General features: G+C 41.8%; 1 protein-coding gene across 13 annotated transcripts in view; it reads left to right on the top strand.

The window, feature by feature from the left end:
* The window catches only part of phldb1a (pleckstrin homology-like domain, family B, member 1a), an 84,723-nt gene that overhangs the window by 69,717 nt on the left and 2,442 nt on the right, over positions 1 to 12,564 (top strand). For 9 of the 13 annotated variants that reach the window (XM_036933338.1, XM_036933345.1, XM_036933341.1 and 6 more), the window contains 8 exons: positions 440 to 586; positions 793 to 915; positions 1,104 to 1,194; positions 6,418 to 6,565; positions 7,103 to 7,193; positions 7,513 to 7,659; positions 8,407 to 8,626; positions 12,248 to 12,333. In XM_036933338.1, coding sequence (XP_036789233.1) covers positions 440 to 586; positions 793 to 915; positions 1,104 to 1,194; positions 6,418 to 6,565; positions 7,103 to 7,193; positions 7,513 to 7,659; positions 8,407 to 8,626; positions 12,248 to 12,333 — 1,053 coding nt within the window. The remainder of the gene's footprint in view (positions 1 to 439; positions 587 to 792; positions 916 to 1,103; positions 1,195 to 6,417; positions 6,566 to 7,102; positions 7,194 to 7,512; positions 7,660 to 8,406; positions 8,627 to 12,247; positions 12,334 to 12,564) is intronic. The other 4 variants (XM_036933344.1, XM_036933346.1, XM_036933348.1 and 1 more) reach the window with 1 other exon arrangement.

Genomic DNA, 12,564 nt, shown 5'->3' with positions numbered 1-12,564 from the left:
GCCTCCCTCCTGGCTTTAAACCCCTCTTACCTTTCAGACTGTCACACGTAGACCATGTTTATATGGTTTATGGAGATATGGAATAAAATGTATTGTGGATGAAGTTATCTTGGGATTTGCTATAGATAAACTGACCTTTCTCCTTTTTCATATAGTGTGGTTAGAATGTAGTTTTTGGTGAATGGACCAACCTTTTTGCGCATAGAATGTTCTGAAAATACTTTACTTTATTCACTATGTTATGAATGGTTTCTATTACTGTCTGGGTAAAAGAAAGTATTCGCCATCAGCTTTATATTACTCATATCAAGTAATTTCCGTTCTATTACTTCTTATTTCTCCTGCCTCCTACCTCTTTTATGCTTCTCATCCTGTCTCTGTTGCTCTCCTTCTTTGCTCTCCTCTGCCTGGACTCTCTGCACCACCCCACCCCTCTCAGAGCCAGCCTGAGTGGATTAGACCTCACAACCCGGCCCTTAACTTAGAGCGCTGGTACCAGGACATAATGTCAGCAGGGGAGCCCCACCACCAGTCATGCCCTCCCCCTCTCCCTGCTAAGTCTCACTCCTCACGCAGACCTAGCCAGGTAAACCTCTCGCCTCTCTTTGCTTTAATCTACTACGCTATTTGTTCTATTCTTTATTTCATTTCCTGATATTATGTTTGGCATTTTGATTAGGGTTGGGTTGCTGGCCAGTGTTGGTGATTGTTGACATCAGTCATCTTGGTCTCCGGTTGTGTCATGGAGACCTCTTCTGGTCACCTGTCTGACTCCTCTGGTCTTGTCTTCAGGTGTACCGGTCAAAACCAGATGGTGATGTAGGTCAGACAGCATCACGCTCTAGTAGTGTCAATGGTACTGCCAGCCCTCCACAGTCCAATGGGGTTACACTGGGCCGAAGCACACCCATCAAGGTAAGGGACTCTCTTATACATCCTCTACCCATAGATCATGGTGGTAGGAACTATTTCATTCTACTCTATGCTCTTCCCTTCTCTTTTATTATATTCTATTCCATATTATATTCTGATATTCTCTATTATATTCTACATGTATACGTAATACCTCTTCATAACTCCCAACTCTCTCTGTCCCCTCCCAGGGTCTCCAGCTGGTGTCCAGGGAGCTGTCGGCATCAGGCCCTCCAGACATGGTGATGGACACCAGGAGACAGCTGTCACTGCAGAGCAAAGGTAACAGAGCCCCTCCCTTTCCCCTGTCTGGTTCCATCTAAACTCAGCAAAAAAATAAACATCTTTTTCAGGACCTGTCTTTCAAAGATAATTCGTAAAATCTAAATAACTTCAAAGATCTTTATTGTAAAGGGTTTAACCACTGTTTCCCATGCTTGTTCAATGAACCATAAACAATTAATGAACATGCACCTGTGGAACGGTCGTTAAGACACTAACAGCTTACAGACGGTAGGCAATTAAGGTCACAGTTGAGAAAACTTAGGACACTAAAGAGGCCTTTCTACTGACTCTGAAAAATACCAAAAGAAAGATGCCCAGGGTTCCTGCTCATTTGCGTGAACGTGCCTTAGGCATGCTGCAAGGAGACATGAGGACTGCAGATGCGGCCAGGCTAATAAATTGCAATGTCCGTACTGTGAGACGCCTAAGACAGTGCTACAGGGAGACAGGACGGACAGCTGATCGTCCTCGCAGTGGCAGACCACGTGTAACAATACCTGCACAAGATCGGTACATCTGAACATCACATCTGCGGGACAGGTTCAGGATGGCAACAACAACTACCGAGTTACATCAGGAACGCACAATCCCTCCATCAGTGCTCAGACTGTCCACAATAGGTTGAGAGAGGCTGGACTGAGGGCTGTAGGCCTGTTGTAAAGGCAGGTCCTCACCAGACATCACCGGCAGCAATGTTGCCTATGGGCACAAACCCACCGTTGCTGGACCAGACAGGACTGGCAAAAAGTGCTCTTCACTGACAAGTCACGGTTTTGTCTCACCAGGAGTGATGGTTGGAATCCCGTTTATCGTTAAAGGAATGAGCGTTACACCGAGGCCTGTACTCAGGAGCGGGATCGATTTGGAGGTGGAGGGTCCGTCATGGTCTGGGGCGGTGTGTCACAGCATCATCGGACTGAGCTTGTTGTCATTGCAGGCAATCTCAACGTTGTGCGTTACAGGGAATACATCCTTCTCCCTCATGTGGTACCCTTCCTGCAGGCTCATCCTAACATGACCCTTCAGCATGACAATGCCACCAGCCATACTGCTCGTTCTGTGCGTGATTTCCCGCAAGACAGGAATGTCAGTGTTCAGCCATGGCCAGCGAAGAGCCCGGATCTCAATCCCATTGAGCACGTCTGGGACCTGTTAGATCGGAGGTTGAGGGCTAGGGCCATTCCCCCCAGAAATGTCCTGGAACTTGCAGGTGCCTTGGTGGAAAAGTGGGGTAACATCTCACAGCAAGAAGTGGCAAATCTGGTGCAGTCCATGAGGAGGAGATGCACTGCAGTACTAAATGCAGCTGGTGGCCACACCAGATACTGACTGTTACTTTTGATTTTGACCCCCCTTGGTACAGGGACACATTATTCAATTTATGTTAGTCACATGTCTGTGGAACTTATTCAGTTTATGTCTTGAATCTTGATATGTTCATACAAATATTTACACATGTTACGTTTGCTGAAAATAAACGCAGTTGACTGTGAGAGGACGTTTCTTTTTTTGTTGAGTTTACTAGTACACATCACTGCTTCTCCCACTTCTACAGTATAATTCCCTCATAGCCAAAAGACCATGGACGTTACCGTACCTCTGAGACTAAAACCAAAACTATGATGTTGTTGGAGAAAAGATCAACTGTAGGGGGAAACTGTTGGGAAATTGTTTGATGAATTGCATGTATACAGCAGGATTAATTTGTAAGAGACCTGGGTCTCAATATGACTCTCTGTTGAAATAAAGTTTAAGTAAAATAAATGCAAAACCAGATAAAATGCCTCATATAGTAGAATGCTGCACTTAAAAGGGTGCCGTTGTTCTTCACTTAAATTGTTCTTACATTGTGGTTTCACAGAGTCCCTCCCACCTAACTCTGAACCTTCCCCAGTTGTAGACAGTCCAACAGGTAGTGGGTATTTTCTTCCTAGTGGCCCCTATGCTCTAGACAAATGTATGTTTTTTTTGTATTCGTGCCTATAACACAGAATTCAGACCAGCTGTGGCTATGATGCAAAAATATAGCCCTCCAAAATGTCTGGATCAATATGGCATCAACAGAGCCATACAGTGCATTCAGAAAGTATTCAGACCACTTTACTTTTTCCACATTTTGTTACGTTACAGACTTATTATAAAATCTATTAAATACATTTTTTCCCTCATTAATTTACAAACAATACCACATAACGACAAAGCGAAAATAGGATTTTAGAAATTCTTGCAAATGTAATAACAATAAAAAACAGAAATACCTTATTTACACCCTTTGCTATGAGACTCAAAATTGAGCTCAGGTGCATCCTGTTTCCATTGATCATCCTTGCGATGTTTCTACAACTGGATTGGAGTCCACCTGTGGTAAATTCAACTGATTGGAGATGATTTGGAAAGGCACACATCTGTCTCTATAAGGTCCCACAGTTGACAGTGCATGTCAGGACAAAAACCAAGCCATGAGGTCGAAGGAATTGTCTGTAGAGTTCCGAGACAGGATTGTACATCCAGGCACAGGTCTGGGGACGGGTACCAAAACATTTCTGCAGCATTGAAGGTCCCCAAGAACAGAGTGGCCTTCATCATTCTAAAATTGAAGAAGTTTGGAACCACCAATACTCTTACTAGAGCTGGCCGACTGGCCAAACTGAACAATCGGGGAGAAGACCCTTGGTCAGGGAGGTGACCAAGAACCTGATGATCACTCTGACAGAGCTCCAGAGTTCCTCTGTGGAGATGATTGTCCTTCTGGAAGGTTCTCCCATCTCTGCAGCACTCCACCAATCAGGCCTTTATGGTAGAGTGGCCAGACGGAAGCCACTCCTCAGTAAAAGGCACATTTTGCTTTGTCATTATGTGGTATTGTGTGTCGATTGATGAGGAAAAACAACAATTTAATACATTTTAGAATAAGGCTATAACGTAACAAAATTTAGAGAAAGTCAAGGGGTCTGAATACATTCCGAATGCACTGTATATCATTGAGCGTTAGCATTCTAGCTAACTGCTGCATCCAATGCACTGTAGATAGAAGAATGATATAGATGTAAATATTTCCTCTGCTAAATATCTGTCTGAGTATTTCATGCTTTCTCATCTGACACTGCTGTTAATATGTCCTTTACAGATAGTTGTTTCAGAGTTGCCCAGATGTTTGGCACGTGTAGGTGCTCTTGACAATGTTCCAGACCTTAGTTAAAATAAAGCAAAGTAATAGCTTAATGCACTGTTGCAAATCTGAAAAAGAAGAAGATTATTTATTGTACTCCATCTGATTCAACACAATACACATCAGTTACCACAGCAAGTGAAATCACTGCAACACTTAACAAAAGGCTGCAGTCAGTTTCAGAATGGGTGGCTAGAAATAAGTTAGTCTTAAATATAAAAAAAAACTGAAAATCATAGTATTTAGGACAAATCATTCACTAAACCCTAAACCTCAACTAAAACTTGTAATTAATAATGTGGAAATTTTGCAAGTTGAGTGTAACCCTGGATTGTACATTGTCATGGTCAAAACATATTGATGCAACTGTAGCTAAGATGTGGAGAAGTTTGTCCATAATAAAGGACTGCTCTGCCTTCTTAACAATGCTATCAACAAGGCAGGTCCTACACGCCGTAGTTTTGTCACACCTGGACTACTGTCCAGTCATGTGGTCAGGTGCCACAAAGAGGGATTTAGGAAAATTACAATTGTCAATCTCTCCTGGCTCAAAGTAGAGGAGAGATTGACTTCATCACTACTTGTATCTGTGAGAAGTATTGACATGTTGAATGCACCAAGCTGTCTGTTTAAAACACTAGCACACAGCTCAGACACCCATGCATACCCCACAAGACATGCCACCAAAGATCTACTCACAGTCCCCAAGTCCAGAACAGACTATGGGAGGTGCACAGTACTACATAGAGCCAATACTACATGGAACTCTATTCCACATCAGGTAATTGATGTAAGCAGTAGAATAAGATTAAAAAAAAACAAGTAAAAATATACCTTATGGAATAACGGGGACTGTGAAGAGACAGTCACAGACACACGCATGCACACACGATAACATATGCATTATACAAACATGTCCACATGGATTTTGTGTTGTAGATTTGTGGTAATTGAGTAGTGGTCTGAGGGCACACACTTAATGTGTTGTGAAATGTCATGTTTTTACTATTATATATTATTTATTTTTTTATTATTTTATATACACTACCGTTCAAAAGTTTGTGTTCACTTAGAAATGTCCTTGTTTTTGAAAGAAGAGCACATTTTAGTCCATTAAAATAACATTAAATTGATCAGAAATACAGTGTAGATATTGTTAATGTTGTAAATAACTACTGTAGCTGGAAACGGCTGATTTGTTATGGAATATCTACATACGTGTACAGAGGCCCATTATCAGCATCCATCACTCCTGTGTTACAATGGCATGTTGTGTTAGCTAATCCAAGTTATTATTTTAAAAGGGTAATTGATCATTAGAAACCCTTTTGGAATTATGTTAGCAGAGCTGAAAACTGTTGTTCTGATTAAAGAAGCAATAAAACTGTCCTTCTTTAGACTAGTTGAGTATCTGGAGCATCAGTATTTGTGGGTTCGATTACAGGCTCAAAATGGCAAGAAATAACTAACTTTTTTCTGAAACTCATCAGTTTATTCTTGTTCTGAGAAATGAAGGCTATTCCATGTGAGGAACTGCCAAGAAACTGAAGCTCTCGTACAATGCTGTGTACTACTCCCTTCACAGAACAGCGCAAACTCTCTCTAATCAGAATAGAAAGAGGAGTGGGAGGCCCCGGTGCACAACTGAGCAAGAGGACAAGTACATTATAGTGTCTAGTTTGAGAAACAGACACCTCACAAGTCCTCAACTGTCAGCTTCATTAAATAGTTCCCGCAAAACAACAGTCTCAACGTCAACAGTGAAGAGGCGACTCCAGGATGCTGGCCTTCTAGGCAGAGTTGCAAAGAGACTGGCCAATAAAAATTAAATATTAAGATGGGCAAAAGAACACAAACACTGGACAGAGGAACTCTGCCTTGAAGGCCAGCATCCTAGAGTAGCCTCTTCACTGTTGACATTTTTACAAATATCCTGGCCTCTGTCAGGTCTAAACAATGGCCTGCTATGACATCTCAGTACCACTGGGTGGTGCTTGCGCTGCAGACATTAGATAACCATTTCACTGTCCTGTTTTCACCTCCACCCACAGGCCCTTCTCCCATGGTCCACCACTCAATCCTGCACCACCAGACACCCCCCTCAGGGGACCCGCAGTACGACACCCTCAGCCTGGAGAGCTCTGACAGCGTCGAGACCTCCGTCTCCACCGGCAACAACTCTGCCTGTTCTCCAGAAAGGTGAGAGACGAGAAGGGGAGAGACGGGGATACCACGGCAACTCAGTCTGTTTCCATGGGAACACTCAAATCTGCCCTCTCTGTGTCCCTGACGATGAGGGGTCACTGTGTTCACTTTTGTTCCCCTGACAACATGTTTTGTTACACGTCTGTTCCCTTGACAACAAGTTTTACTCTAGCTTGTTGCTATGCCAACCCACTCAAGCGGTAGGCAAGGAGAACCTCACCTGTTTGAATTGTTTATGGAGTTCCCCCGGGGAAGATACTACAGTAGAAACTGTTTCATATATAACTGAGGCAGATATAATAGCAGTTCCATAGTGTTGTACAAAAGCTTCTTGAATGTTATCCACAGAGGAGTGCTACTCTGGTAACTGGTTCTGCTTTGGAGCTTTGTTGTTTGTAGAATGTTGGATTTGGAGTCATGTTTTTATTTACTTCTCATTCCCAGTGCAGTACTGTAGTAAACATCTAATTTGAGATTCACCCCCCCACTCCTTGTGTAGTAGTAACATAACATCTCTCTTTCTCCATGTAGTGGCAGTGGGCTTGAGGCCCTGAGGATCGAGGAGATGGAGAAGATGTTGAAGGAGGCTCAGCAGGAGAAAGCCAGGCTGGTTGAGAGCAGAGTGTGTACAAACAACATGTCTCCCACCAACACCAATGGAGCATATAACCTACAGATAATTATGGCAAATGGAGATTCCTTCTACTACAGTGCAACTGAATTTTAGTTGTCTCAACACCCTTATTCTCTTCTATGTGTCTCACTCTCAATCATTAACCCTTATTTCCCCTGACCCTACCATTCACCTTGTTATTGTTTACGTCCTGCACTCTACTAACATGTCTATACTTCCTGTCTCTCTCATCTCTATTACTCCACTCTCCCTTCCTCCATTCTTCTCTCCATCTGTTCTCCTCTCTTTTCCTCCCGCCTGTCCCCAGGAGAGGGAGGTGCAGGCGCGGAGGCAGATGTTGGAGGAGGAGCGGAGGAGGCGCGAGGAGGCCGAGAGGAGGTTGCAGGACGAGACGACCCACAGGCAGAGACTGGTGGAGGAGGAGGTGAAGATGAGAGAGAAGCACTTCTCTCAGGTTAGTGTAACAACGCAGCAGGAGAGGAGGACAGGATGGAGGGGAGGAAGAATGGAGAAAGAGGGGGGTGGAGAGAAGGAAAGACAAGAAATGGGGAGTGAGGGTGGGAAGATCAAACGGTGAGTGAAGAGAGAAAATAAAAAGAGAGGGAGGGGAATGGAGAGTTTGAAGGAAGAAGAGCGAGAGAAAGACAGAGGGAGAGAAGGGAGAGAGTGCAAGAGAGAGAGAGGGTTCACGCTAAAGTATGATATATATCACGCGTGCTTTTAGTTGATTGGGTTTAATTGTCTATATTTTCTGCCATGAACAATGAAACTAAACAAACATACTCTGGGATGATGAAGGTGCACCTGGTGTGCCTAGTTAAGTAATACTTATATTATCATACATATTAAGTCTCCCCACTACACTGCTGCCTCAGCTTGTGCAGTATATGGATGGAACTTTCATTCACATGGTGATAGACATAAAAATAGAATTACTAAAAGGGACATAGCCAAGCCTCAGACCACTACAGTTGAAATAGAATACTCATGGGCACACTCAACATGGCCTTCGGTCCACCCATCACAAACCATTTATTTGAACGGGATATCCATACTAGTCATTCTAATTTTATGGTGAAGCCTCTTTGTGGGGTGTGTGTTAGTGTGTCTGGGGGGGTTTGGATTAAGGAAACAGACACATATAAGTGTCTCTATGATAATAAAGTCATGTTCTTCACCTCCCTGTCTGTCCTCTTCCCAGGCCCGCCCCATGACACGCTACCTACCCATCAGGAAGGAGGAGTTTGACTTGCGTTCGCACGTGGAGTCATCTGGTCACAACGTAGACACCTGTCCCTACGTCATCCTCTCAGAGAAGATGTGCAAGGGACACCTGGTCAAGATGGGTGGCAAGATCAAGTCGTGGAAGAAACGCTGGTTTGTCTTCGACCGCCTCAAGAGGAACTTCTCCTACTATGCTGGTGAGGAAGGAAGCCATTCCTTAATTAGTAATCACAACATTTATTTCTATGAACCACATAGGAAAGAGGCAATGGCCTAACCACTCTATTAGTGGGTTAATGACAGATTTCTGTTATGTAGCCCCGAAGATAAGATATGGCACCCTATTCCCTATGGTGTGGTTTGCCCACTTCTGCCCTATTCTCCGAATCTCCACTCCTCTCTCTCTTTCTCCCTCTCTCGGATCACTTCCGCCTAGCCTTTTCACCCCCTCACTCCTGACGATGATGATGGTGATGAAATAAGCTGCAATACTTTCTGGTGCTGTGCATTTCTAAGGGAGGCAAAGAGGCTAGGCTAGCTCCTGGCTGGCTTGGTCGTGACTAACAGAACCAAACTCACAACATCTTCAAAAACATTTATCTCATTACGAAGCAGATTTGGCTAATCAAAAAAGGCAAGATGGTGAAAGAGAGAAAGTGGGATGGGTTTCAAAGGATTTGCTTTTTAATTGTTGTCAGCTATTGGTCTGCTTTCTTTGTTTTCCATGTACACTAAAGCGCCTCGCTGGCTGAATATGGATAAATAAATATATATATATATATACACAGTCCCAGTCAAAAGTTTACACACACCTACTAATTCAAGGGTTTTTCTTTATTTTTACTATTTTCTACATTGTAGAATAATAGTGAAGGCATCAACACTATGAAATAACACACATGGAATCATGTATTAACCAAAAAAGTTTTAAACAAATATATACAGTTTATATTTGAGATTCTTCAAAGTAGCCACCCTTTGCATTGAGGACAGCTTTGCAGTGTGCCTTGTTAAAAGTTAATTTGTGGAATTTCTTTACTTCTTAATGCATTTGAGCCAATCAGGTGTGTTGTGACAAGGTAGGGGTGGTACACAGAAGATAGCCCTTTTTGGTAAAAGACCAAGTCCATATTGTGGCAAGAACAGCTCAAATAAGCAAACAGTCTATTATTACTTTAAGACATGAAGGTCAGTTAATCCTGAAATTTTCAAGAACTTTGAAAGTTTCTTCAAGTGCAGTCGCAAAAACAATCCAGCACTATGAAGAAACTGTCTCTCATGAAGACTGCCACAGGAAAGGAAGACCCAGTTACCTCTGCTGCAGAGGATAAGTTCATTAGAGTTACCAGCCTAAGAAAATGCAGCCCAAATAAATGCTTCAGAGTTCAAGTAACAGACACATCTCAACATCAACTGTTCAGAGGAGACTGTGTGAATCAGGCCTTCATGGTCGACTTGCTGCAAAGTAGCAACTACTCAAGGGCACCAATAAGAAGAGGAGACTTGCTTGGACCAAGAAACACGAGCAATGGACATTAGACCAGTGGAAATCTGTCCTTTGGTTTCATTTGAGTCAAATTTGAGATTTTTGGTTCCAACCGCTGTGTCTTTGTGAGAGGCAGAGTAGGTGAATGGATGATCTCCGCATGTGAGATTCCAACCGGGAAGCATGGAGGAGGAGGTGTGATGGTGTGGGTTGCTTTGCTGGTGACACTGTCAGTGATTTATTTAGAATTCAAGGCACACTTAACCAGCATGGCTACCACAGCATTTTGCAGCTATACGCCATCCCATCTTGTTTGCACTTAGTGGGACTATCATTTGTTTTTCAACAGGACAATGACCCCACACACCTCCAGGTTGTGTAGGGACTATTTGACCAAGAAGGAGAGTGATGGAGTGCTGCATCAAATGACCTGGCCTCCACAATCACCCGGCCTCAACCCAATTGAGATGGTTTGGGATGAGTTGGACCGCAGAGTGAAGGAAACGCAGCTAACAAGTGCTCAGCATATGTGGGAACCCCATCAAGAATGTTGGAAAAGTATTCCAGGTGAAGCTGGTTGAGAGAATGCCAAGAGTGTACAAAGCGGTCATCAAGGCAAAGGGTGGCTACTTTGATTATATTCAATTATATTTTGATTTGTTTAACTTCTTGACGCTACCCATCCCTTAAGCAGGACAATTGTCATCAGCAACCGCTGTCAAATAATATTAGTCAAAAAATATAATATACAGTCAAATAATATTACAAAAAATATTGATATTCATGAAATCACAAGTGCAATATTGCAAAACACAGCTTAGCCTTTTGTTAATCCACCTGTCATCTCGGATTTGGAAATTATGCTTTGCAGCGAAAGCAATCCAAGCGTTTGTGTAAGTTTATCGATCGCATGACAAAACATTAAGTACACTTAGCATCAGGTAGCTTGGTCACGAAAATCAAAAAAGCAATCAAATTAATTGTTTACCTTTGATGATCTTCGGATGTTTTCACTCACGAGACTCCCAGTTACACAACAAATGTTCATTTTGTTCCATAAAGATTATTTTTACATCCAAAATACATCCGTTTGTTTGTCACATTATGTTCAGAAATCCACAGGAAAGAGCGGTCATGACCAACCAGATGAAAATTCCAAATAATATCCGTAATGTCCACAGAAACGTGTCAAACGTTTTTTATAATCAATCCTCAGGTTGTTTTTAAAATATATAATCGATAATATATCAACCGCAACGGTCTTGTTCAGTAGGAGAGGGAAAGGAAATGGCTGTCCATACTCTGTTGCGCGAGCAAAACTCATGTGACCACCTGACGCGATGTTATCTTTCTGGCTCATTTTTCAAAATAAAAGCCTGAAACTATGTCTGAAGACTGTTGACACCTTGAGGAAGCGATAGGAAAAGGAATCTGGTTGATATCCCTTTAAATGGAGCAATGGGAGGCTATGGAACATGGAGTTTTCAAAATAGAAGCCACTTCCTGGTTTGATTTTTCTCAGGGTTTCGCCTGCAATTTCAGTTCTGTTATACTCACAGACAATATTTTGACAGTTTTGGAAACTTTAGAGTGTTTTCTATCCTAATCTGTCAAATTTATGCATATTCTAGCATCTGGTCCTGAGAAATAGGCCGTTTACTTTGGGAACGTCATTTTTCCAAACATAAAAATGAGCTTCAAGAGGTTAACACTTTTTTGGTTACTACATGATTCGATATATGTTATTTCATAGTTTTGATGTCTTCACTATTATTCTACAATGTAGAAAATAGTCAAAATAAAGAGTAAGTATGTGTAAACTTTTGACTGGTACTGTATATAAAAATCCTTATTTTGCCACACAGGAGGGAGAATGAATTATTAACTCCAATATCAGTTTGGCTCTATTAAACTCAGTTTTCTTAATTAAGGGCATTTTTAGACAGTTCCACATCCATCCTAAGACTTATTTTAAGTATATTTATTAATTCATTTGCAGTTTATATTTTGGACTGCACTTGACCATTGAGTATGTAGGAAAAACAGAAATTCTTGTTGAATTCCAATTCAATTCAATACAGTACAATGAAAAATAGGGTAGATTCACAAAGTAGCCGGCTACAATATCTTCATTTCATGATTTCTTATGTTTATTTTTTCCTTGAAGCAGCAAGAAAGCTTGACACAATTAAATTCCGTGTTATTTTGTCTGAGTTCATACTGAAACCGAAAGGCCTGTTATTGCATCAGCATAAGACTATGAAATACTGTGATTCTCCCTTCTCTCCTCTGAGACAACTTAAAACACAGTTTTTTTCTCTTATTCTCTCAGATAAGCATGAGTCCAAGCTGAAAGGACTGATCTACTTTCAGGCTATAGAGGAAGTGTACTACGATCACCTGCGCAGTGCCACTAAGGTACAGAACCCTTCACTCTATCCGCTACAGCTCAATACTCAATACATTGTCATTACATTCTTCAGTCCTCTTTCTGAGATAGTTCTGAATTTATTTTGAATGTATGATCACTTTTTTACTAGTTAATGTACAGATTTTGTTTTGTTTTATTGCAATATTAATATTTGGTTTGAAATCAATTATAAATACTTTAAAGGTAATTAACAAGAATGTCGCATTTTTGCAAAGAAT

The sequence above is a fragment of the Oncorhynchus mykiss genome, chromosome 10, assembly GCF_013265735.2.
Source record: "Oncorhynchus mykiss isolate Arlee chromosome 10, USDA_OmykA_1.1, whole genome shotgun sequence".
In the NCBI taxonomy this organism is placed as follows: domain Eukaryota; kingdom Metazoa; phylum Chordata; class Actinopteri; order Salmoniformes; family Salmonidae; genus Oncorhynchus; species Oncorhynchus mykiss.
This window is presented reverse-complemented; position numbering and strand designations above follow the sequence as displayed.